At 37.4% G+C, this 26,130-nt stretch overlaps 4 protein-coding genes, 1 long non-coding RNA gene and 1 other non-coding gene across 10 annotated transcripts; 4 read left to right on the top strand and 2 right to left on the bottom strand.

Moving 5' to 3' along the window:
* Window positions 1–421: 421 nt before the first annotated feature.
* On the bottom strand, window positions 422–8,752 carry LOC122281626 (uncharacterized protein YnbB-like). 3 transcript variants are annotated; one of them, XM_043093308.1, is made up of 16 exons: window positions 8,520–8,751; window positions 8,300–8,413; window positions 7,694–7,804; window positions 7,551–7,613; window positions 7,356–7,469; window positions 7,133–7,282; window positions 6,559–6,636; window positions 6,270–6,491; window positions 6,101–6,187; window positions 5,668–5,787; window positions 4,848–4,940; window positions 3,552–4,624; window positions 2,775–2,932; window positions 2,565–2,688; window positions 1,329–1,467; window positions 422–747 (listed from the first exon to the last, which is right to left on the bottom strand). In XM_043093308.1, the coding sequence occupies exons 1-12, from the start codon at window positions 8,679–8,681 to the stop codon at window positions 4,565–4,567; spliced, it is 1,374 nt and encodes a 457-aa protein (XP_042949242.1). In that variant the 5' UTR covers window positions 8,682–8,751; the 3' UTR covers window positions 422–747; window positions 1,329–1,467; window positions 2,565–2,688; window positions 2,775–2,932; window positions 3,552–4,564. The 3 variants fall into 3 exon arrangements, with proteins under 3 accessions (XP_042949242.1, XP_042949244.1, XP_042949243.1); XM_043093310.1 differs by having other exon boundaries at window positions 7,694–7,832; window positions 8,520–8,663; XM_043093309.1 differs by lacking the exon at window positions 5,668–5,787 and having other exon boundaries at window positions 8,520–8,752.
* TRNAF-GAA lies at window positions 3,719–3,791 on the top strand. Its single transcript has one exon. It is a non-coding gene; the product is annotated as a tRNA-Phe (tRNA).
* An 847-nt stretch (window positions 8,753–9,599) lies between the features above and the next one.
* LOC122280837 lies at window positions 9,600–12,808 on the top strand. 2 transcript variants are annotated; one of them, XR_006230046.1, is made up of 3 exons: window positions 9,600–10,488; window positions 11,849–12,055; window positions 12,299–12,808. It is a non-coding gene; the product is annotated as an uncharacterized LOC122280837 (long non-coding RNA). The 2 variants fall into 2 exon arrangements; XR_006230047.1 differs by having other exon boundaries at window positions 10,700–12,055.
* Window positions 12,809–14,212: 1,404 nt separating this feature from the next.
* Window positions 14,213–16,852, top strand: LOC122282676 (protein ULTRAPETALA 2-like). Of its 2 annotated transcripts, none has more exons than XM_043094647.1 (4): window positions 14,213–14,354; window positions 15,435–15,593; window positions 15,960–16,284; window positions 16,449–16,852. In XM_043094647.1, exons 1-4 carry the CDS (start codon window positions 14,345–14,347, stop codon window positions 16,621–16,623), a joined length of 669 nt encoding a protein of 222 aa, XP_042950581.1. In that variant the 5' UTR covers window positions 14,213–14,344; the 3' UTR covers window positions 16,624–16,852. The 2 variants fall into 2 exon arrangements, with proteins under 2 accessions (XP_042950581.1, XP_042950580.1); XM_043094646.1 differs by having other exon boundaries at window positions 15,381–15,593.
* Window positions 16,853–18,799: 1,947 nt separating this feature from the next.
* Window positions 18,800–20,077, top strand: LOC122282675. Its single transcript, XM_043094645.1, has 2 exons — window positions 18,800–19,078; window positions 19,234–20,077. Exons 1-2 carry the CDS (start codon window positions 18,853–18,855, stop codon window positions 20,022–20,024), a joined length of 1,017 nt encoding a protein of 338 aa, XP_042950579.1. The 5' UTR covers window positions 18,800–18,852; the 3' UTR covers window positions 20,025–20,077.
* A 679-nt stretch (window positions 20,078–20,756) lies between these two features.
* Window positions 20,757–24,371, bottom strand: LOC122281719 (receptor-like protein kinase THESEUS 1). The gene is made up of 2 exons (XM_043093463.1): window positions 24,035–24,371; window positions 20,757–23,897 (listed from the first exon to the last, which is right to left on the bottom strand). The coding sequence occupies exon 2, from the start codon at window positions 23,641–23,643 to the stop codon at window positions 21,073–21,075; it is 2,571 nt and encodes an 856-aa protein (XP_042949397.1). The 5' UTR covers window positions 23,644–23,897; window positions 24,035–24,371; the 3' UTR covers window positions 20,757–21,072.
* Between the last annotated feature and the right edge of the window lie 1,759 nt (window positions 24,372–26,130).

Here is a 26,130-nt window from a genome sequence, read left to right as displayed (position 1 = left end):
TCGGCTGTCTTTTGTTTCAAGCAATTACCCATTTCTTGACGAACGATGAGTGTATCCAGCAGACGGCGAAAACGTTTCGACCGAACCACAATGCAGTGATAATTTATACACCGAGTGGATTGCTTTACGTTTTTCTTTACACGATTAAAAACATTTAGGAGTGCAATAAACTGGCGCATCATGACAAATTAGCGAATCACCCTCTGCAATAACATCTCTCTCGTCCGATTTGCCACAATGTACTTTCGCTTCTGGATTTTTAGTTTTTTTTTTTCCTTCCTTTTTTTCATGCCTACGGACAACGAATGCAATTTCCGATTGATCACCTAAAGAGACGGCATACAGATAATACAGATAACAAGAGCAGAAACCCACTTCTTGGGTTTCTTCTTCTTTTTAATATCCTCTAGCTAAAAGTATAAAAGTCGAAATTATTTAGATATAGGTATAGCATGGGTCATATAAATCTAACTTAGTTCAGTTAATGATATTTATCAGTACATTCAAGTTCTCACCCATATTTATGTAAATTCCAAATCACTCTTTCCTCTTATCTAATTTTGTGCTTGATGCAACATCATCTCTACATGGCGCAAAGTTGTATGCATATTGCTGAAAAGCGGAAAAGAAAACCATCTCCACACACACCAATACATTTTGTAGGGCTTCCTCAATGTGCTCAACATCTAGCCAGACATGATGAGATCGGATTATGCCCAATCCTACAAGAATATCAAGTACAACACCCTGCAAAATCGACCCAAGAAGCTGCTTTGTCAAACAGATAAAATGAGTTTTCCCACATTGTACAGCATGTCAGCAACCTCGTTCCCATTCAACCAAATTCATGTCCCCTCATTGGAAATGCCAGTGGTGCATTAAATTTTAATAGAACAGCAAAGGGGGAAACTTTATTCTTGATGTTTGGTTCGAAGACAAGGTTACATGGTGCTAAAAACCTCAAGAACCAAGAATGCTACATGGTTGACACATGCTGCTGGTGATAAGAGCCAGCATGAGGTTTCCTACATGTACTGAAAAGGCACTATGTACATGATTAGTTAGCTCTTGGATCAATGAAAAACACATTGGAATAGATCAGATCAAAGATATTAATGCAAATAAATGTACTGTATCTTCCTTATGGTTAAACATGAGGTAAAAAGAAATGTAATCCATACTGACTCAGGAAAAAAACATATTATTTGTAATCAGTATTGCTTTCTGAAATTTTAGGTGGTTGCATATTTTAACTCAACAATGTTCACTACTCATGCAGACATCCCACATATATTCCTAGAGATCAAATTGTTTGCAGAACAAATTACCTGCCAAAAGCAGAAGAAGACAATCCCTTTGATGCATAAAAACTGGGATAGGCTCCAAGAAGTTGAAGAGTTATCATCAAGATTGAACACACGGTGAATCACAACAAACTGCCATGTGGTTCAGACGAGCAGTGCGGGGCTGCATTTGGTAGATTACTATGAGTCAGAACCCAGAATCTAACCGTATGATATGCAGGCTAACCAGATGCTTGTCACACATTGACTAATTTACTCTGCCATTTGGAAAAAGAAATTAAGCATTTGAATAGCAGAAAATAATTTGTGCAGATCTAGGGTTTGCAAGCCCCGTGCCCCTTTAAAAAAAAAGTGGGATCCACCTGGAAAAAGAGTAGATTTTTTTGGTGGATCCCACTTTTTTATTGTAGGTCCCAATCTTTTCCAAAGTGACTGCACGAGGCTTTCTGCCATGCATGCCCTACACTTGTATCTAGCATTATTGGCTGGTGGGTCTCAGTCATAACACAAATCAAGTGAGTGATACGCAATTAAACGTGAGTTCTTAATTATGAAAGAAATGCTTAATAGAGATAGAGGTGCAAACACTTTCTACTGGTTAACCTGAAAAAGTCACCAGCCGAGCTAGCAGCAACTTTATCTAGAGAATGGGCAACATATCCAAGTAGTGTCGATATCATAAGGGCATAGGAGAATTAGAGTTAAAAATCAAGTATATTAGTTAGTCGCTCTGATTAGCATACTGTTGATGCCATCATGGATGCAACTTAAACATTCTAATTTACAGACATCCCTTTAATCCTTGTTTAACGGCCCAAATTACAACTCTGTATGTATGCTATGGCCCTTCATTGGCAAAAGGGCTGGAACAAGAAAGCCTCTCCGCTAAAGAGTGTGCTTGGGAAAAAAAAAGTCCAAACTCTAAGGCGATATCATGTTGCTTTGTCTTATAAAACAAATTATCAGAAAAGAAAGAGAGTGAGAAAGATGAAAAGACAACTGGCTTATCTCATGAATCATCACCCTTATGCCACAGATTGAGATAGGTCTACTGCTTAGATCTTATTTTTCGTAGAAGAAAAAGGATATCACAAAATATCTAGACTAATAGAACCTGACAATGCAAAGATGTAAAAATTATGGGTTTTAGACTTTCAGTAGTCCACAGATGCATCACATGTCTGAACATGTTTTTGTGTGTGTGTGTGTGTGTGAGAGAGAGAGAGAGAGATGCCCCAAAAATTGATACAAGTGATTCACCTGAAAAAAGAGTCATTGGAAATGAATGGTGAATCTCTCTTCCTTTGATTTCATCAGGCACTATGTTTTTGCTAATGGATATGTTCAAGTAGCTGTACATCAAAGCCAATAATTTAGCTACAACCTGCATTCAAGAAACTGAGTAACTGAGCAGCAAGATAGCAATTTATTAAATAAGTAATACCAACAAATCTTCATTAGGAACTTCACCTAGAAAAAGAACATAAAAAAGGCCTTGGTCCCCTGAAGATCTAACAAACCAACATAGGAGTCAATAGCATATATGGGGGCCATAAGTGTGATAATTATAATAGCTTTCTGCTCCTTTGGCTTCTTCCAACAGAAAAGATGTTCTGAGATAAGCTGTGCTGCAAAATGCACAGTAAACATCACACAGATGGTGGATCCCAGCAGGGTAACTTGGCCAGGATTCATAGTAATTATATCGATTGTTCACCACAGATAATATAGAATTAGTATCTTCAGAAGGAACCAAAGCTAGTTTAGGTTATCTATTGATTCTATTCCCAATCCTCTTACAAAGCAAGGTCTACGAGCCTAGTATCATGTAGAAGCCTATTAACACATGATTCAATTGAATATATGGAACTTCATAACGACAAAGCATGCTATAAAAATTACTACCCGAATAAGTTGGTACCTGGAAACTCTCATCTCTCTCTCTCTCTCTCTCTCTCTAAGGCAACAATCTAAGGTCATTAGTCAACAATTGAGCTCCATAAGGGCTGGCTATGTGTATACGTTTCAGTTTTATTTCTCTCTCCGAATCCTCCCTCAGCAACGAAAGAGAAAAATTACAAAACAAAATTCACACAAAAATAGAAGAAGAAGAAGAAGAATCAATGTACTGAATGAATTACGATATAGTAAGAACTGGAAAATGGTATGACTTCTTGTAAAAGAGTCAAGTTTGTCTTGTGGTTCCTTAGTAAAAAGAAAGCCCCGAGAATCGAAATGAGAAATTACCTCAGCTATACAACGATTCTGAATGAATAATTAATGTTAGGGTGGTGACAGGCATTGGCAGTGGGTGGCCCGATGTAAGAGAATGCGATCGCTTTAGCTTTGGGGAAGAAGCTTCTCTGGTTTGGTTTGTGGTTCAGATTACTGAGAGCAGAGCTAGTAAAAAACACGCGGGGATAGCTCAGTTGGGAGAGCGTCAGACTGAAGATCTGAAGGTCGCGTGTTCGATCCACGCTCACCGCATTTTAGATTTAATTTATTTTTTCATTGTCTTCAAAAATAATTTTTTCTCGTCGTTTCTTTCTATTCCTACATGCATATATCAATGCAGCTTCTTTCATACCATGACTTCCACATGCTTCTCCTTTTTCCTGTAGGATTCTCCCACATTACCACTTCGAGGGAAAAAGTAGACTGTAGACTTGTCGTAGTTTATGGTACAGCTCAGATAAGATATAACTTAGTCGAAGGCAAATGTTACGATCGGAATGAATGCACGCCAAACTTGCAATGACTAACGTATGAAGATAATTCAGGGATAACTTGTGAGAATTTCAGTTCTATATTCTCTCTAGTATACACCGTTCTCAAGTTTTAAGGCGACCGGAGTTCACTTGAATCAAAACTGTTAAATAAAAAGAGACTGTTATGGGGGGAAAAATGCATGCCTCCTCAAGCAGGGCTCTTAACTCTTTATATATGAATGAAATAACGGCTCCCTTCACAGCTTGCCCCAAAACAAAGGCCGCCTTCACGGCTTTAGTCAGTATGTGGCACGAGATACAGAATTCTGTGCACGGGGGAAAAAAAATATAATGATTTCTATTATCGCTTTGGTCGTAAGGTTTGCCTTGAAGTAGATGCCCCCTCCTGAAAATTCAACAGTTCTGCGAATGTTGAGATGGCACAACTTGACAGTTAAACTCAACTGCTTGCTAACAGGTGAAAAAAGAGTCAGCTGGAAGATTGTCATCGCAACACCTTGTGTATCCTCATAACCCAAGATGGATTTTAGCTTATATGTATTTTAAAACCTCTTCAAGAACTAGTCCCCACTGGGTCCAATGTGTGCCACCCTGCATTGGAAATCACGCAAAGAGTTTAGGATACAAGAACAATTCAGTAAAGAATAATGCATTCCGTCGAAAACTCTCCATGCACCAATTAATTCCGTTCAGTAGAACAACCACTATCAGACGACACATAAAGCAAGATCTCCCCTCTCATAAAAATCCCAGCATAAGCAAGCATGCAAGAAACATTGGCTAGAAAAAGAATCAATAAGAAACAAGCACTCACCTGGCAGTATACAGCAAAAGGCTCTCTTAATGGTCCATCACATGAGAGCTCACTGGTACTCCCATCAATGAAGGTTCCATCAGCAAAGATCACCTGAAAAATAACAAAGACTTCGTGTCAAGTTGCCTCAACAAGGTTTAATAAACATCTTTGTAGATTTGAGGAAGTCTAGAAACCTTTTTTCTTCTTTGGTCAGAATTACTGGTTGATAAGTCTTAAAACCAAAATCACATGCACCCAATAAAAATTTAAATAAATAAATCATCTCAAATGATAACCTGTTAATTGGAGAATTGGCACCACTTTTCGCAGATATTTTGTTTAAGAAATTAACATAGTTGGGCTGCTAAGATATGTGAATCTTCATTCAATTTATGAATCATTCACCATATTTTCTTAGAAGCCGTAACATGATGTAATAAGTCAAAAGTTGGGACTTGCAATTTCTTGACTAATGTCTGCATAGGAGAACTGCAGGTCCAAATTACCATTTACACCATCATATTCCTGCATTTATGTGGCTTGACCAAGTATGTAATTGTACATGTGACTTGGCCAACTATGTAATTGTACATGAATAACTCTAAGGTGCCTCCTTTTATACAAATTGCATTGAAATCACTTGATGCCAATAAAAGCTTAAAAGGAGCTTAAGACGTGTGACATAAATTGTAATACTCCAGTGCACTTTCCACAATGTATTTTAGAGGCAGCTCTTGCACTCACTGAAGCTGCAACTGAGATCTTGCAAGAGGGAATTTCACAAAATGAACACACGAGACATTAACAAAATTGACTGTAAAACTTAATATCGCCAGACCTCAGATGCATATCCAGGAGTTGTGCCCGCAACTGGTTTCGTAAATGAGGCAACTGGGGAGCTTCTCTGAACAGCCTCACAGAAAGCAAGAAGACGCTCACGGCTCCCAAGCTGTACAGCCTGCCATTGCAGGGTAAATGAACAACTTAAAATATTTTCACAAGTGTTGTTATTTTATGGGCTAATCAGAACTGTGGAGTCAATTAAATTATCCACTAAGATTCATTTTGAGTACTGATTGTTTTATAGAACTCATTGCTGGGTGCATGTGGAACAACTTTCACCCAAGCCAACCCACAATCACTATTCAAGGCACTGGGGGACCTTACATTATCATCTCAACATATCTTTTTTCTTTAATAGGTGTCATCTCAACATATCTTATTCAGAAGGGTGTTTGAAAAGAACATAAAATGCATGCAGTAAGACAAACCTGCACTACATCATGGCGTTGGACACGAGGAAGTGGCTGCACCTTGTACCCTTTAGATGCCATAACTTCAGCGAGCAGGAAGGTCCCCTTAATTACGGAAGACAAATAATTCATGGCTGCATAGAGGTAACGAAAAAAACATGAAATCAAAAAAAGCAGTAGCCAGTACCTTGATTGCTTCACCAACCATCTGAGGTGAAAGGAACAACCCCTGGAAAAAAGCTCGCATAATGTCACCAGGAGTTGAACCACAATCAACCCCAAGCCCTGGTGCAGAGAGGCGAGCAGCAGCTGCTTTCACCCATCTTTCTTTCCCTGCAACATATCCACCACATGGTGCAATGGTTCCACCAGGATTTTTTATTAAACTGCCTGCAATCAAATCTGCACCCTGGCCAGACATTGAAAATATTACATTGCCCTTATAAAGAACCAAGTGTGAAAGATATCTCACATACCACCATCGGAGGTTCAATGCTTTCCACAAATTCACCATAGCAATTATCCACCATCACCAAGCAATTAGGATTCTGCATCTGTATTTGTAGAAATGCCAGGAGGACAAGAACAGGGTGAAAATATCAATAGTATAGAAGTTACATGCCAGATTGAAGAAATTGATAACATTTTAAGCGCCTACTACAAGCAATTAATTTCACCATCTCAAAAGGACTACAGATGATGTCCTAGTAACTCTCATCTTTTGGGGTGAGAATGTTGGGGCAGGCAGCATTTCCTCCAAAACTTTAAATTCCCAAGCACAAAACCATTAAATTGAACATAATATTTGGTCAAAACCCATTGAGACTTTTAATTTGGAGTAATACCAGCTTAATTCAAGGTTTCACTAGTAGCCATATCCAATCAAGTTTCTACCATTTCTGCCAAGCGACATTATTAAAGCAAGAAGATAATGCATCCACCATATCTGAAACCCTGATCGGTTTCATTGTTGCATTGACCCCACTTTTACAGACAGACTCCCAATATAATACAGTTCAAATTATTCGTATTGCACATTTGAAGGCTCACCTTAATCATCTTGATTGCCCTCTCTATTTTATTTACGCTTAAACTCTGACGCCATGAATAACCGCGTGACCTCTGGATGAGTGCACATCTTGTTTGAGGTTTCACAGCACACACAAGTGCATCCCAGTCAAGTCCACCATCCTCAGCAAGCTGAAATATTATAAGACAGTTGACAATCACAAGGAAATATTCTACTAATGTTGCATTTATAATAGAAACAGACCGGAACTTCTCGGTAGGTCACTCCAAAATCTTTCAGGGAACCTAGTCCCTGGGAGTCTCTCTTTCCAATAACTTCTTCCAATGTGTCATAGGGTGCACCGGCAACTGCCAAAAGCTGATGATGATGTTAGGTCAAACCAGAAACAAGTTTTCAATAGAGTGGAAGTGTGGATAAAGTCAAAATAATATAGCTCACCTCATCTCCTGGCCTTAAAAGAGCAAACAAAGCACAAGTGATCGCATGAGTACCTGAAAAAAACTGATAACAGAGGAATGGGGACTTAAAAAATGAACCGAACTACTTGTAATTAAAGCTCAGAGAGACAATATGTCACAAACCTGTGAGCGGACTATTGCGGATTCGGCACCAACAATTTCTGCAAAAGCTTGGTCAAGTGCTTCACGTCCCCCAGCTTCTTCATGGCCATAGCCAGTGCATCCGCCAAAGTGCTGATTAAATAGTGAACAAGTATATTTCCTGGAAATTAGTAGTGAAGATCACAACTGCCTGACTTTAGTCTTTATAGGCGTTAGGAAATAGAAATGTAGCCTTTTCTCTGTTTGTATTTAACTCTCAAAGTTAGAAAATGAATGCAGGAGTGCCTACAATTATTAGAGGGAGAAAATTGAAACAACAGAATTTTACGAGGCATTACGATTGATATCTCCATTAAATTGAAGTGGTAATTTATTGAAATCTGATTGCATGCAGTTAATATACGTTCAAACTGGAAACATGTTATCTTTCTAATTTCCCCAGGCATGAAAAACAGATCCTCGACCAGAAAACGTTCCCTCACTAAAGATATCAAAATACGGACAATCCAAGTGTTTTCCCACAGTAGGGAACGTATAAGAAGCCTTAAGAACGAGGGAAGTACCTGGCACCAGATTGGCATCCAAGTACCCATGTAATATCGATACCTAAACCAAGCACAAACTTACATGAGACCCAACTCGAGCATTCTGGAAAGCTTTCAGAACACGGGCAGTGTTGCGGGCCACCAAATTATCAACGGCTCTGAACTCTGAATACAAGGAGTCCACTGCTTTTACGACCTGCATTGCAGAAGAATGAAAAAATCTAGGTATTAGCACCGAACGCAGCATTAAGCAACTTAAAATTATAGGTTTCTGAAAGCAATACGAGCTGAAGCAATTTCACCTCCGGTACAAAGGGATGGTCCTGAAGATGAAGATCTTTATGATTATTACCGCTGCTGACGGAGACTTGGACTCGAGAGCTTGAACGAACTGTAGTTATGGGTCTGGAAGCTCGAAGAGAGTGCAACGGATACGCAGGAGAGGCGCAGGATAAGACCCGCATTTTCGAGCAATTGATAGGGTCGTCTGCAATCTTTAGGCCTCTCGACTCGAGCAAGCACTGATTTTGTTACGAATTGATTATGAAAATAAGAACCCTTTAAAATCGACCCAGAAGATATGGGCTCAAATGTGAATCCAACTAACTGCTAACAGCATAGAAAGCCCATTAATTAAACTCAATCTTGTTTTTTTTTTTTTTTTCCTAATTTCTATTTATTAAGCAATTCTGCAGTATATATAAAGTATTCTCAATCTATCACTGAATATTATATAATTAAAAATCAATAGTTATATGAGTAATTTTGATGCTATGCCACCTTATATAATCTTTGTCAAATACTCCACATTTTGCTCTATAACTATTCCAGATATACATACAATTATTTCGTCCTTCTAATCATGTCAACCAAAAAAAATAAAAAAAAGTCTCTAAGGTGTCAATTGACAGTTTGGAATCTTAATTGCTCATTTCTGCGTAACATTTATTTTAGGTAGGCAATATTTGATCACATGATAACAAGATAAGACATCTTTCGTAAGTAAAAATTGATGATAAGTTGGCTTCGTTTTTATTGATTTGTCATTTTTATATTTACATAAACGACCATTTTCACGTAGTGTGACATGGATGACACTATATGGATGGGCGGCAATGCCTTGCCACCCATCCGCTCACCCCACCGGTAGGCCTCTGCTTGGGCAGTCAAGGCAAGGTGCTGGCCTCTGCTAGAACTAGAACACCCATGTGAGGACGAGGTCCAAGCTAGGCCTAGGCATGCTCGCATATATATATATATATATATTAAAAATCTATTTTCATTAATAAAATGTTGTTGATGTCATTTAAAGTTTAGTTGAGTATTATATAAAGAAAATAAAACCCTAAATCTAGAATGCTCTCCTCTTTTCTCTCCCCGTTCTCTTCTCTCTCTCTCTCTCTCTCTCTCTCTCTCTCTCTCTCTCTCTCTATCTACTGTCCTCTCTGAGTCTCCTCTCCTCCTCCTCCACTTTTTATTCTTAAAGCTTGAAGGCTAAAACTTGTGAGTCTGTGACTACGAGGGCCACAGGGTGGTTGTGGGTCTAATGCAACAAATGGTCTTCTGTTTGTAAAGAACCCTACAACCATTCGTGGCCATGGTTTTGCTAGAGCTTGTAATTTTTTTTTTAAGTTTATTTTTTTTATTTGTGTTTGTAATTATTGAATGATAGATTTTAGGGATAGATATGTGATTCTTTGGATTTGCTGTTGTTTTCATATGGTTTTGGATTTATTTATTTTTGTTATTTCTCGATTGTTTTTCCCCCTAAGTGGGTAGTGCACGAGGTGGGGCAGACAGTCGTGCATGGGGCCAATTCTGCCCCTACCATCCAAATGGAGGCACCCACTTACGGGGAGCGGTGCCAAGGTTTAGAGTCTCAAATTGTCTCCTCGCCCATGCAGAGGCGAGGGGTGGGACAAGGGACACCCCCGTCTCACCAATATGGATGGTATCCATGTAATACGATTCATCTCCACATGTAATGCAATCAAAGAAGCATAATTATATTACCATTCATGATTTACTTCTAACACTTGCATTTTATGCTTTAAAAAACAAATAAATGTGTCCTAGCTATGGCTAATTGAGAGGAGAAAGTCGTTCAAAACAACTTTGAAGATTTACCAAATATATTTGCAAGGAGTACTTAACTCTCTTCACTCGCATTCAGAAGGAGAAATCGATAGGTAATTAGGCCATTCAACTTCAAAAGAAGCACAAGGAGTTCTTTGGAAGCAGACCAATTTTGCTTAAATTAAGTGGCCGAAGGTATGTCTCCAATCGTTTAGTTTTGTTCCTTTTTCTCATCAGTAGTTCAAGATATATCTAACACATGCATGCTAATCTATATAATCATTTTACAAGATCACTATCTCAATATCATGTTTCAAACTGTATTTACTTTTTGCTGGATCAAGTGCTCAATGTAGTTTACGAGGTTTTGTCAATTTTTGCTAAAAAGGAAAATGCGCCTATTCAGGCCTTTCAAAGCAGCATGGTTGATCAAGATGGTCACAGTTATATATTAGGGAAACAGCAAGAAAGCATTCGTCAATTCTCGTCAATGGGCACGCCGAAGATAATCTTTTAACTTTTCATTTTTAATATAACGTAGGCATGAACGTTATGTCAACATACATATAGATAGTCATATATTCCGTTTATATATAAAAAACAGTACAATATTAGTGCATATTGATACCAAAATATTTCGTTTTAGTAGCTAGTTAAATCGAAATATATAGTCACTAAACGGAATTCAGGACTTTAGTTTTTATCTCAAGTTATTTGCTAGTTTTTTCCTATGGTAATAAATTAAAAGTGATGCATGTACGTTATAGTCTGAACATATTAATTAGTTTGATTCTGTTGGTTGTTGAACAGCGAGGAAGATTAAATATTCATTGTCTTCTTCTTTCTCATAATTAATTTCTTTACTCAAAAGTTTTCATAATTAATGAGTCGTAATCCAGCAATAAGAAGAGATATGAAGGAAAGCTAATCGTGATCATGAGCCCCATTCATATATGGACATTACAGAGAGAAATTAATTAAGTAGTGAATGCATGCAAACTGTCAATTTGAAGTTGTAACTTACCGTAAGTGTAGCCTACAATTATGTTGAGACTCTTATAAATACCATGGTATTGCGTGAGCAATGCCTGCAACATACAGTAGCACTGAAATATAAGATCAGGATCCCTGATCTTATAAGCTTTTGAAAGAGCTAGCTAGCTCTAGGGTTTAGATTACAGAAATCCTAATCCTTCTGGTGAGTTCCCCATAGTACTTTTTGTTAGTGCACAAGCATTTGACCTCGAGAAAGCCTAGCCCTCTCTCAAGCTCACTCATGTCGTTCAGTTTTTTCCAAGTGAGCATGCTTGCATTTGCATTCGCCTTCCTAATCACTGTGAGCTAGAGGACTCACATGAGTATAGTATATATATATGTGTGTGTCTAATATGGATCTAATAATCAAAATATATCACCATTTCTTCCTTATTTGGCCTTTTTTTTTTGGGGTTCTTTTTAGCCTCACTCTTCTCTTTAGCCGTACACACACATGCACATATTATTGGTGAAAGGTTTAAATCGACTTTTGTGTGAATATAACTCAACATAGTCACAGGAGCTAGCTAGGGATGAGGAGACGAATGCGATCATGTTAAACGAGGAAGAACTAAACGACATGAGTGAGCTTGACAGAGGACCAAGATTTCTCGAGGTCAAATGCGACTGCACCAACAGAAAGTACGGTGATTTCACCGGAAGGCTAAGGATTTCTACCTTGGCCATGTTGTGCTCGCTTGCGAGTCCAAACCCAACTGTCCGGAAGGTAAGTCTCTTTCTCCAAAATTTGTCACTTTTTATATTTATTTATTCATATTTTCCAGAATGGCAATGGTCTCAATGCTTTTTTTTTTATTTTTTATTTTGGAGTGGGGTAATGATTACCATATGATCATGAATGGTAAGATGCATGCAGTTCTCTATATATATAATTTGAAGCATTTGTAAGGCTTTGCGCTATATATGTGTAGTTATAAATGTATATTCATTAGCTTATTGTGATGACCAGCGATTTTGACTCCTGATAATTTCCTAAAACATTGCGGGAAAGAAGGGACGAGAAATTGGAAACGCAACAGTCGGGTCATCGTAAACGACGAGAAGGTTGCTGTCCAGAAATGGGTTGATCGACCCCAGTACTGCAAAAATGCATCAAATATATATGAATATCAGTAGTACTGACTCAAAAAGCTCCGAACGTGAACGAAAATTTCATCGCGATGAATTCATAAAATGTTCAACATGTAACAAGGAGCGCAGGTTTCGTCTTCGAAATCATGTCTGTTTCGGCTGCCTCAAATGCCCTTTTGGACCGTGATTGCCGCACTTGTGCCTGGGAAATCAAGCAAGGCCATAATTTCCTCAACAAGTGGGTCCAACTCAATACGCGAAGTATTCAATTAAATAGAGTGGAGAGTAAAGTCATTGTCGAACTTATGAACTATGTTATGATATTATGTAAAATTATTACTTGTTTCAAAAGTTTAAGCTAATGAGAAAATATAAATTTAATTATCTACATTATATTCTTAAGAGTATGTATTTCACGAAGAATGCAAAACCTTAATTAGCCTCATATAGAGTCATCCTTCTCTATTTTTTTGATCAAGCACAAGTGCAAGATAAAGGAAGGTTGAGAGCTCAGAATTTTCCGTTATGATGCAAAATATCAATGCATGCCCAAAATTAAACTCCTTAAAACCATTTCAGTAGTAACCATATCCAATCAAGTTTCTACCATTTTTTGCCAAAGTGAAATTATAATACAGTTCAAACGGTTTTTATCGCACATTATGAATAATCTTAATTGCCCTCTCTACCTGATCATTGGCACTTAAACTCCGACTCCATGAATAACGACATGACCTGATCTGGATTGGTGGAGACCACGAGCATGTGATGGTCTCAGTCGAGTCCACCATCTGAGCCAGATCTTAAAAAGGCATACAAAGATTGCTTGATTAAATTCAAATTTGCTTCTAATTTTTGTTTTATATATATCCACTATTTCTATAAATAAATGATTATTATATAATCTTTAAATATGTGTATTTAATATCTTCAATCTATCACAAGATCTTATAGCATTGAAAAGTCTTATGCTACCCAACTCAAACATGAATTTAAGCTCTGATTTTGTTACAAAAGCCGGCCCATAAGATGTGGGCTCAAATATGAACCCAATTAAAGTTAGAGATCTGTGCTAATTTTAAAACTAGCCCATTAATTAAATTCAAACTTTGTTTTTAGAATGAGTAATTATTATATAATTTCGAAATACATATATATAGAATTCGCAATCTATCACAGGATACTAAATCATTTTAAAATGAGTAATTATTTTAATAATTTTAATGATATAACACCTTTATGTCTTTATGGATTTGTGTATACTTACAGATTGCTTAATAATTAGGCTAGATTTACACAGATTTATTTCATCTTCTATTTATGTCAATAAAAACAAATTTGTTTAAATTCCTAAGCTGGCAGTGTTGACAGTTTTGAATCTTATTTACTCATTTTTACTTGACATTTATTTTGGGTTGTGATTGGAAGTCTTTCATCACACAGTAAAGAAAGACAACATCTTACATGAATGGTTGATGATAAGTTGTCTCATTTTTGTTGATTTATCATTATTTATATTTATACGAGCAATTATTTTGACGAATACAAATCGGCCACGTAGCGCAATTCATCTTCCTGTGTAATGCAGTCGAGGCAGCATATATAGCTACATTGACTTTAATTCTCTTCCAACACTTGGATTTCATGCTAAAGAAACCAAATAAACGTGTCTAATCTGGCTAATTAAGAGGAGAAAACTGTTCAAACCTTTGTGTACTTACTAGATATGTTCGTGAGAATTTATTTCTAGTCTTATTTAAAAGGATACAGCTCTCTTCACTTAAGCATTAAGAAGAATGAGAAATCAAAAGACTAGACCATTTAAAGATCAGTTTTTTTCTTTATAAGAAGAGGGACGGTACGTCGATTGAAAGCTAAAGTTCAGATCAATCAGTTCTTTTGAAGAATCCCAAATTTGCTGAAAATGGCCGAAGGTACGTACGTAATAATTAGTCTCCATTCTTGTAGTTTTATTAATGCTTCTTATTTTTTCAGCTGTTCATCAAGATCTAACACATGATGATGAATGTTGAAATATGTAAATCATTTCACAAAATCTTTATCTCAATATCATGTTTCAAAATGTATTCACTTTTTGCTGGATCAAGTGCCGATGTATTTTATGATCAGTTTTCAACAATATTTGGTGCAAAGGAAAATAAAAATAAAAATAAATTTGAGATAAACGTTTATATATGACGTTCCTTTCAGGCTTTCACGAAGTGATCAGTATATAATATTTAATAAAACCTCGAATCTTGATATAAGTTTAGACAGTCATTCAATAGCACACAGAAGATAATCTTAATTTAGTTTTGATTGTTCTCGAGTTATAATTTGCTGTTTTTCCCTATAACATGCCGGCCGTCGGCCACTTGATTAATTAGTGATCTAATTCAGCAATTTGTTGTTAAGCAGCTAGCAAGGAAAATTAAAGAATAAGCCTATCTAGAAATAATATTCATGATCTTCTAATTATGTATTTGTACGTTTCTCTCTAATTTCTTTCCTCAAAAGATGTCATGGTCAGATATGCGACTCCAAATTGACTTACAGTGCTTAATATATATTGTTCAATGTAGGCACCTAATTTCTCTTAATTTGTAAATTCCCTTGATCAAGCTGAGGATCTTCCTTTCTTGCTGAACTACAACGAATTAAATGATCAGTGTGTCAAATATATGAAGGAAAGTAGTACTTAATCATGAGCCGCATGCAATGCATGAAGTTAAGGGAATTTATAAACAGAAATTAATTAAGTACCTACATTGAACATTAACTACTACTGCAATTCAATACTGAATATAATATTGCATTACTAAGACATGCAACACAAGCATGGTGAATTAGGGATACATATGTATATATATATATTAATTTGGATTATAAGATCGATGATCTATATATATATGTGTGTGTGTGTGTGTGTGTGTGTGTGTATCTTACACTGAGAATCACAGGAGATCATAGGCATGAAGAGTACTATGTGAATGCAATTGTGTTTGATGATGAAGAGCTGAACAACATGAGTGAACTCGAGAGAGGACCAGATTTCATTGAGGTCAAATGCGGATACACTAATAAAAAGTACGGTGATTTCGTCGGAAAGCTTAGGATTTCTGTCTCTGGTCATTTTGTGATCGATTGCAAGTGCTACCCCGAATGCTCGAAAGGCAAGACACTTTCTCCAACTTTGTCATTTTTTATATTTTTTTTGTTTGTTCACATTTCCTGAATGCCATATAATGGCCGCCTTAATGCTCTTTTTTTCTTTTTTTGACTGGCGGGGATCATGATTATAATATTGACTATATGATAAATGGTAAGATCATGCAGGTCTCTACATAATGTGAAGTATATATTTGCAAGGCTTCGCATATGTTGTGTGTATTTATGATTAATGTATTATATAATTCACTTACAATCAATTTGAGTTAAAATAATTATAAATTAAATTATTAAATTGATCTATTTCCATTCATTTAAACCTTGTCAGCATGATCTAATTCTCATGTGATGTAATTTATTGTGATAAACAGCAACTTTAACTCCTGATAATTTCCTGAAACATTGCGGGAAATTAGGGACGAGAAACTGGAAACGTAACATTTGGATCATTGTTAACGACGAGAAGGTTTCTCTCCGTAAGACCGTTCTGCTCAATTACTACAGAAATGCATCAAATATCAGTACTGGCCCAAAAAACTCCAAACGGGAACGAAAATTTCATCGCGATGAATTTATAAAATGTTCAACATGTAGTAAGGAGCGCAGATTTCGTCAACGAAATCGTGAGGAACGTAGGATATACCATGATGCATTGGCCAATGAGAGGTGGAGATGTGCTGATCGGCCTTATGATAAGTATATGTTTCTCTCCATTTTGACAATATATAATCTTGTTTTAGTTGCATAAAATTTTGTTTATTAAAGTTGTTTATATCATGCACATGATCTCTCATTTAAGAAGTTCTAGATACTGTCAGACTTGTTGATATAACTGCGTTTTTTTATTCATATTTGTTCAGGATAACCTGCGCTGATGAAGAAGAGAGGGTATGCCGTAAAATCTGCAGGGGCTGTCCTCGTTCTGCGACATGCTCGGGCTGCCCCTCTTGTGTTTGTTTCGGCTGCCTCAAGTGCCGCTTTTTAGACTGCGAATGCCGCACTTGTGTTGACTTCATACAGAATGCAGAACCTTAATAATTAGGTCTGGTCCCCAGAGTCATCGATTCTTCTTCGCTTAGTTTTTTTGATCAAGTTCAAAAGAACGAATGTTTTAGTTCTTGAAAGTCCTTCAGTTTTGTTTTCGTCTTGAAGAAATAATAATTATTGTGTAGTTTACAAAATATAATCTGTCTGTTCAAATTGTTGCGTCAATTAATGGCTTGGAACTTCAATGAAAGCATTCTTCATGCTTACAAATTAGCTGTAATTCGGTCTGTAACTTTTGAAAATCCCAGTTTAGACCTGAAAGTATCTTTGAAAGAGGTCAATCATGAAGAGATGTTTAACTACCTACGTACATTACCCAACTAAGAATTAGATAAGTTTACCAAAACAATCACATTCAACAAAATAATAAATAGTGTGCAACAACCGTGTAATTATTTTAAAAATAAATAAATAAATATGAGTCGACACACATGAAAAAAAATAAAAAATTATTTTTTTAAAAATGAATTTTATTTTTTTTCAAAGTACTTGTACAACACTTACGCACTCTACGACTGTACATAACATTATTTAGGACTGTGCAAAATAAGCCTGTAGCCCGTTCGTCCGTAAGACCCGATTTGCACAACCCAAATAAATTCGGATTCGACTTAACTACGGGTTTGACATCTTCCAACCCGACATTTATCGATCGAAACCGTAACCACCATAAGCTAAGAGAATGAGGATAGCAAAGAGGCGAAAGACAAGATGGTCGAGACGGAGGGAGAGTGTGGGTGTGGGTCAACTAAGTTGTGCAAAAAAGCATTTTGATTTGATCTGATTTGCGGCTTGTCGAATCGTCCGGACCACGGTGGAGTAGTAGTCGCCCTGCAACTCGGTCCACGGTCTCTCTCTCTCTCTCTCTCTCTCTCTCTCTCTCTCTCTCTCTCTCTCTCTCTCTCTCTCTCTCTCTCTCTCTCTCTCTCTCTCTCTCGCGGTTATAGGATGGCGCAGAGTGACATCCATCAGAAGACTTTCGCTTCCGGCTTCCCCCACCATCCAAGTTCATCCCGCTTGACCATCCCACTTGACATGGGATGCCTTAATAGGACTAAACAATTTCATCCTCTTCGAGAGCTCAAACCCATTTTCGAGCTTGGTCCCTCTATGTCCTCAACCTTCAAACCCGTTTCTGTAAGCTTAGATCTCTGTCGCCTCAAACTATAACACCTAATATTATTCATATAGATTATATATATACATATATATGAAGCAGTAAATAAATCACACCCAGGGGTTTTATTGATGAAGTGGAAAGCTTTTGAAGAAATCCTCAAATGCTCGGGCATCGTCTACAAATACATTAGAATAATGTTTTTGCTTTTCCAATGAAGCACGCTTAGTATTAATAGAAGATAAATACAAATTAACAGTATTTTAAGGTGGATCCTTTCCATCATCAATATACAAAATGCACTTGGATAGAATACCTAGAATATTCGATCAAAAGATAAATTCGTCACTGTTCATTGTGATTGCGTGATTGGGTGTGCACGTCGATTATGTGATTGACAAATTTTCCAAACACTCAAATCGCCACAAAGGTATAGATTTTGATGGATCCCATCTATGATTAAGTGATTTTCCATAGAATCCGCATTCTCGTTGTAAGTCTACTCTGATCATTCTATTATTCCCATTGACTTGTGTAAGTACCACTCATATTATGATGCAAGAAACATAACACAAACACAGGACATAATAAATAGGAAAAATCTTCTTGCAAGCAGGTTTTATACCCATTTTCCCGGACAATAAGTTTAGAGCCATGTCCCTTTCACGTATAAAGCAAACTAGTCTGGGAGTTGACAACGCCTTTGTTATACATACGCGTTTTATATAACTCAAACCATATGATCATATTCCACGCTAGCAACCAAAGGAAAAAGCCTTTTGACCACTGAAAGGCAGTTTAGCTGTCAAACTCTTAAATCGGAATTAGATCAAACCCCCAAATCATTGACCAAGATTTTAAATCCCGCAAAGCATTTAAAGTATCCAACGAGGGCCATGTTCCCCCTCTCCAACTTGAGCTAAAAAAAACAAATTGAGAATCTTAAGAAAGAATACTTTGTGTTAAGATAGATAACAGATCAATTAGAAAAAAATCCCACTTGTTAAAATTGACCTATAAGAAGAGAATAGACGAGAGAGCCAGTCACTTTGTGCCACACCATCCGCAGTATTCTTCTACCAATATTTAAGAAGAAAGTCATGGAGATTTTTAGCAGGAATGGGTTACTGATCATTCTTCTGCTCTTCATATTCGGCGCTGTGCATATCGATGCAGAAACTAAGACATGCACCAGTAAAGGTAGCCCATGCCGATTTAAAAAGATCCCCTGTCCATCCCAATGTCCTACATCATCATCAACAAACCCGAAAGCAAAAGTTTGCTATGTCAACTGTAATTCACCCGTATGCCAAGCTGAGTGCAAACGTAAGACTATCCTCGTATTTATCTACACATTTAGTAATCAGCTTTATATATAAATGAGTAGTCATTGTTCTTCTTTTTCCATCATATATATTTTCCTAGAACCAAAGATACTACAAAAGTTTTACTAATTGCAAGTTTTTTTCCTATTATCATAGATCGTAAAGCTAACTGCAACGCCCCCGGATCAGGATGCTATGATCCCCGTTTCATTGGTGGAGATGGCATCGTTTTCTACTTCCACGGCAAGAGCAATGAGCATTTCAGCCTAGTTTCCGATCTCAACCTCCAAATCAATGCCCGCTTCATCGGGCTCCGGCCAGCAGGCAGAACCAGGGACTTTACTTGGATTCAAGCCCTAGGTCTCCTGTTTGACTCCAACACTTTCTCTCTTGAGGCCACCCGAGCGGCGACCTGGGATGACGAAATTGACCGTTTGAGATTCACTTACAATGGGAAGGAGTTAATGATACCAGAAGGCCATCTCTCTGTATGGAGAAGCCCTGAAAACGACCTTCGAGTGGAGAGAACATCCAACAAGAACAGCGTCATAGTCATACTCCCTGAGTTTGCAGAGATATCAATCAATGTTGTGCCCGTAACCAAGGAAGATGACAGAATCCACAACTATCGCATACCTTCTGATGACAGTTTTGCTCACTTGGAGGCACAGTTCAGATTCTACGGCCTATCCTCGAAAGTCGAAGGGGTTCTTGGGCGGACTTACCAGCCAGATTTTGTTAATCCGGCAAAGCCAGGGGTGGCTATGCCAATCGTGGGAGGTGAGGACAAGTACAGAACCACATCACTCCTCTCATCAGATTGCAGTTCTTGCATGTTCTCTCCGGCTGAAGCTCTGGATCAGAACGACTCGGTGGTTATGGAATATAGTATGCTAGACTGCACCAGTCGAGCCACCGGTGGTAATGGAATTGTTTGTAGGAAATGATTATGAAATTTGGCACATTTTCAAATAATAAATAAAAAGTAATGTTTCTTCCATCGCGTGTGCAGGTTTGTTAGTAGAAACGATGAGGTTGATTTTGTGTTCTCTGTGCAATGAATATCCAATATATTTTAGTACCTTTTTTTCTTGAAATTTAAAAACATTTATTTTGTAAACTTGAGCGACGGAATAGTTAAATGATCTAAGTAAACTGGATGCATTTCAGTATGAACGAAATACCCTTGGAAAAAATCTCGAAAACTTCAGGGCATCTGGATTCTGATCTATGGATCTAATGTCAAAAATGGGAAGGACCTATGGAATTAAAATGTAAACAACAAGCTCATATTTCCTAACTGCAATGGGTTCCTGGTAATTCAAGGAAAGTGGTAGATCGTTATTAGAAACATTTATGAAAAACATGAAGGGATCAGCAAAGTAACCAACATAATAAAAAGATAACTATGCCACAAAAGAATTACACAAAAATAATTTTACAAACTGAAGTGATTTGATATGATTCATTAGAATGTAAAGTTATTTTTTATTATAAAGTACATATAACAGATCACATGAAATCGTGTCAGTTTGTCAAATTATTTTTATATAATTTCTTTGTGACTATAACACTTCTAAAATAAAAATGAAAAGAGATCATAACCCGTGACTTTTTTTCTATATTCTCTTTCGTGGAAAAACTATAATATAAAGTGCAAATACAACACAATTTGTAACTGTGGAACCGCAAGGGTAGCAAAAACAGAGATAAGTAGTCAAACCGAGACAACAATCCAATTTTTTATGGTACTTACCGTGCAATTTCTGATGGATCAATTGGCACCCACCACTCAACTATATTACAAACTAAATAAATTGTGGACGAAAAATTAAGGTAAAAAGTACAGAATCATGAAAATTAGAAGTACCCTTCAACTTCAATCATTCCTTTGGGGTCTTCGGTGTTACTCTCCTCGCCGAGATGACCAATGGCCAATTTCTTTCACAGGAAATCCCTTGGCAAGGATCAGAACAATATGAAAGCCATATCTTCTCATCTTCCACGAGGATTTACTAACTGAGAGAATACAGCACTTGTGGCAGCATCTTCCGCATCGTCATCTTCTGTGCCAGAGTTCCCTCCATCAACCATACTTACGCTGTTATCAAATGGTTCAAGCGGGGTCAATGGGATTCCAGGAATGTGGTTTGTGCTGTTATCTTCTGGTTCATTGAGCGCAGATGAAGTCTCCTCGAGCTGAAGTGCGTATTCAAGATTCCACAAGACATCTCCCATTGAAGGCCTGTCGACCCCATACTCAGCCAGGCACTTCTCAGCTGTCTCACCAAACTTCTTAAGAGAAGCCGGATTCACGTTCCCCACCAGATTCGGGTCCATGATTTGATCCAGCATGCCCTTCTTTTGCCAGCTCATCCCCCATTCTGCTATATTGACTTGATCCCTAGGGAGAACAGGGTTTAAAGCCGGTCTGGTGCAGAGAACTTCCATTAGGACTACTCCGAATGAATACACGTCTGATTTCTCGGTAAGCTGTTGCCTTCTAAAGTATTCAGGGTCAAGGTAACCAAAACTACCTTTAACAGCTGTGCTGACATGGGTCTGATCCAGAGCCGGACCAGTCTTTGAAAGGCCAAAATCAGCAACTTTGGCTACAAAATTCTCATCCAAGAGAATGTTAGTCGTCTTCACGTCTCGGTGAATTATGCTTTGAGCTGCACCGGTGTGTAGATAATGAAGGCCCCTTGCAGCACCAATGCAAATTTCAAGTCGTTGCTTCCATGATACAGGTGGTAGATCTGTTCCATACAAATGGCTCCTGAGGGGTCCATTAGCCATGTATTCATACACAAGAATCATTTCTGACCTTTCATCACAATAGCCAATGAGAGACACAAGGTGACGATGGCGGAGCTTGGATAACATTTCGATCTCAGTTCGAAATTCAGCAACACCCTGTTCAGATCTGGGGTTCCCTCTTTTAACGGCCACTTTTGTGCCATCCTCTAGAGTTCCCTTGTAAACCCTGCCAAAGCCGCCTACACCAAGAAGTAGATTTTCATCAAACTTGTTCGTTGCATCCAAAATTTCTTGGAACATGAAGAACCGGCCAAGATTGGTGGAAGTCAGTGAAATGCAGCTAGCTGTTCCACTCTTTTGGGAAGTTGTTGACATTTTTGTCATGGTCTGAGAGTTTCCATACAAGGGCAAAGGCAGCCATGGGCGCTCTTGCTGAGTGGTCTTTGACTTGCGGGCCACCAAGCAGCAATAACACAAACCAATTAGTACAAGTACAACTGCAGCTGCAGCTCCTACGATAGAACCAATAATTATTCCTATATTGCTCTTCTTTGTGGGTGAACTAGGAAGGAGACTCTTGACAGATAAATGCCCATTCAAGCTCCCAACTTCATTGCTGATCCTCATTATCTCTAGCCCATTCATGATGGCATCAGTGAGATCTGCCATAGTGTCCGGACCAACACTCACAGTCAAAGTATGTGAATTTGCTGAGGAGTTGGAAACAAAGTCTTTATAATAAGGCACACCCAACTCACCAGTAAGAGATGATAGATCAAGACTCCCAAGAGCAATATCGTCATTTATGAAGAGATTGAAAACTAGATTGTTTAGAGACTTGCTCACAATATCACAGAAATGTACCCGAACAAAATACATGAAGTTTGGGTCGACAGAGAAGACCCAAGTTATGTTGAAGTTATCATTGGGTACATTTGCGTCTCCCATCGTTTCAGCAGTGGCATAAACCAAATTAGGTGCTGTTTCAGGGGTGATCGCAGCTGGATACATTATGTTTGCAGGGCTGACTGACACACTCTCTGCAGAACTGTTCACATGGAGGTACTTAACATCATTCTCCCAAACCCTTCCAAGGGTATCATTTTGAGCGGTCAGCAAAGGACCCCCCATATTTAGCCGGTAAACAGTTTCCAGGGCAAGTTCAGAGAGGCCATTAAAAGGAGTAGAGGGATTTAGAGCCAACGCCTGGTCCGGGAGCACCTCATGTGGGATAGAGACAACTTCAATTGCATTGATAAATGCAACCGAATTGTTAGAAGGAACGAAAGTGAGAGTCAAGGTATCTGAAGTCACATTGATTGCGTACTCCTTAAACATATAAGAGCCATTGTACTTATTGAACGTGAAGTTGTTCAAGAGCACAAAATTATCAGTGACTACAGACATGGAGGCAGAGGTCAAGTTTTCGCCTGACTTTGGAAGAGGGTAAAAATAGAGGCGGACCCAATGCCGACCTTTCTGCTTAATTTCAAATTTATAAGAAGCCATGCCTAAGAAAACTCGGGCAGATTGGTAGATTGGAGGCGGAGTAGTAGAATTGGAACTGGCAACACTGGAATTGCCACTTCTTAGGACAAGTGAAGAATGCTCTGAATCAGAAACAAAAGTTCGATCTTGGAATGTTACATTTTTTGAGGAACCACAAGCAATTAAGTAGTTATCGACAGGAGTGAATGAGGCACATGATCCATGACCCATAAAGAGAATAATAGCCAGAACCAGGGGTACCAACTTCACTGCTTTCATCTTCGCCCTATCTAAGATCTCAGATCCAAGAAACTTCATAAACCAAACGGACGCCTGATTCCTAGTTAAATTAGCAAGCAATGAATGGCACAATCAAGTTCAAAACTAATAGACAACCGAGCTCCCACTACACTGCGATCTGAGAGAGCCCAATTTCGAAAGAGCCCAAAAAGACCGAAACAAACGCTTTCGGTCCCAAATGCTACAAACTCGGTTCCCCGGTTCCTTATCGCCACAGCCCCTCAACTTCACCAAGCACAGATCTATCTAACTGAATGTATAACCAAGATACCCTGCATTTTAAGGAACATACGAAGCACTGCAATCTTAACAGCACAAAACAATACAAAAGCACAAACTCTGCTCAAACATTGAGCATACTCTAAGATGCTAGAATCTCTGATATAGACAGATAAAGTTAGAGCCTTACCTCTTTCAGAGCGCAGAATGCAGAGAGTCTGACGAACAATGAAATGGGTCTATACCGAAGAGGGAAAAAAAAAACCCAGCTGTGGTTGCTTGAACCCACCCATGAAAACCCATCAACCGTAGCTTTTTAGTGCAGCTACCACCACCTTTTCCAGGCTGTAGATTGGGCTGTCATATACGGAAAGAAGAGGACCCACAAGAAGAGGGAGAACTAAGGATATGAATCTTCAAAGCTCGTCCCACTACCATAAAACCAGCTGTTTTATGAAGGATATCGTAGTTTGATTTTGATTGTCAGAATCTCTGGAAATATTGCAATATTATAACAGAAAACGCCATGACAGTTCTGTTACTGTGCTTATAAATGAGATGATTTCCCTTTTTTTATATGTTTTTTCGAGCCTAATACGTGTAAGATTTAATGCGTTGTCCAGCTAGGGTCCAACGACCACTGGGACCCGCTTCTACGCGGCATTGAGAGAAATAAGAGGCCAATTTGACGACATGTCGCAACGGAGTAGAATGCGTTTGGCGACCGCTTGGTTCGATGGCGTTGGAGGATTTGCAGTGAATCAGTTATAATTTTATAAATAAAATTTAGTTAAAATTTGATTCGAAAATTCTATACATTATACCATCATCTCATTTTTATCTCATTATATAAAATATAATATATTTATTATTATTAAATAATCTTTTATTAATTTATTCTTTATTATTTGATAATGATCAATATGTCAAATCTTATATAATGAGATGAAAGTAAGATAACAGTATAATAATTCTACTTCAAAACATATTTGATAACAAACTAAATAAATACACAGTAAATTTATCCATTATTATTTGAGTAGTGCTACATTCATAGAAGGATGTAGTCTGAATATCCATCAAATGAAGTTTTTTTTTTTATTATTAAATATTTTTTTAAAAAAAAAATTCACAACATCATTAAAAAATAATTTTTTAATAAACAAATTTTTAAAAAAATTCGGGACATAATTTCTCTTATTATTTATGGGCCAACTCTAATCTGTGAAAATGTCTAAGCATTTACTTTTTTATCATTATTTTATTTTTTACACTATCACAGCTTGGGGATCTCTCATTTTATTTTTGGCGCCCCTACCATAGACTAACGCCTAGATTTTTCCTTTCGCATTTCGCACAGCTAGAACCTTAACGAGAAAATAGAAAAGACCGTAAATTAAGTATTTTCTCCAATACAATTTTTTGAACAATCACGTTAGCTTCCTCCTTCTTCTTTCTTAGCAAGTAGTCTCACTATCTTAAATGTTTTTCTCAAAATTTCAATTGATAAGTGTCATTTTTCAAAAAAAAAAAGAGCAATCCATTGAGAGAAAATGAAAAAAATAATTTAACAAAAAAAATTGAGTTGAAGTAAATAAAATTGTTGAGAAAATACTCTATTTTATAATGAAAGCATATAGCCATTGAATAAATATCACCGTTAAAAAATATATCCGTTGGAAGAATTAAAATAAATGATTTAAGTTAAAATAGGTATTTTAATAGAATAATGATAGATTTTAGAGACTTTTTTTATTTAGTATTGTCACTACAACATTTGTTAGTTTTTGCCGCAAGGGGATGTGGTCGGAAAAACTATAGTCGTAGTGGGAAATGATCTTTACCCACTAAATCTATCCGTGGGAGACTAGTGACTTAAAGTTGGTGACACTAAGTGTTTTTTTTCACTAATTCATGAATTGGTGGGAAATTGTGACATTTTTCCACCAAATAGATAGTGGAGATAGCTAACGAATTTCGTGGCAAAAAGTTACTCAAATTAGATTGGTTAGTGAGAAATACTATATTTTATGACGAAATGTGCTGGTGGGTATTAATATTACCTACTGGAGCATTTGGTGGAAAAAAATATTTTTTGGCAAAAAAAAAGTATATTTGCCATGAGACATATTTACAGCAAATAGTAAAAGAATTCAGAAAAAAAAAATAATTGTAAAAATAAAAATAATGATATTGTTTCACACCTACTAATCAACATTCAACTAAATTACTAAATATCACATATAAAGGAGGAAGTAGAAGAATTAAGTGAATATTCCCGTTCAA

This window comes from Carya illinoinensis, chromosome 11 (genome assembly GCF_018687715.1).
Source record: "Carya illinoinensis cultivar Pawnee chromosome 11, C.illinoinensisPawnee_v1, whole genome shotgun sequence".
Classification (NCBI taxonomy): Eukaryota; Viridiplantae; Streptophyta; class Magnoliopsida; order Fagales; family Juglandaceae; genus Carya; species Carya illinoinensis.
Note: the sequence above shows the minus strand (reverse complement) of the source record. Positions and strands in the feature narration are given on the sequence as shown.

Coding starts and splice junctions, on each gene's coding strand:
- LOC122281626 (XM_043093308.1), bottom strand. CDS start 8,681: ATGCGGGTCTTATCCTGCGCCTCTCCTGCGTATCCGTTGCACTCTCTT. Junction 7,805..8,299: donor ATGCTCGAGTTGGGTCTCAT/GTAAGTTTGTGC, acceptor CTATTTAATCAG/CACTTTGGCGGATGCACTGG. Junction 7,614..7,693: donor CCGCAATAGTCCGCTCACAG/GTTTGTGACATA, acceptor CTCTGTTATCAG/TTTTTTTCAGGTACTCATGC.
- LOC122282676 (XM_043094646.1), top strand. Junction 15,594..15,959: donor CTACCCCGAATGCTCGAAAG/GCAAGACACTTT, acceptor TGTGATAAACAG/CAACTTTAACTCCTGATAAT. Junction 16,285..16,448: donor GCTGATCGGCCTTATGATAA/GTATATGTTTCT, acceptor ATATTTGTTCAG/GATAACCTGCGCTGATGAAG.
- LOC122282675 (XM_043094645.1), top strand. CDS start 18,853: ATGGAGATTTTTAGCAGGAATGGGTTACTGATCATTCTTCTGCTCTTC. Junction 19,079..19,233: donor ATGCCAAGCTGAGTGCAAAC/GTAAGACTATCC, acceptor CTATTATCATAG/ATCGTAAAGCTAACTGCAAC.
- LOC122281719 (XM_043093463.1), bottom strand. CDS start 23,643: ATGAAGTTTCTTGGATCTGAGATCTTAGATAGGGCGAAGATGAAAGCA.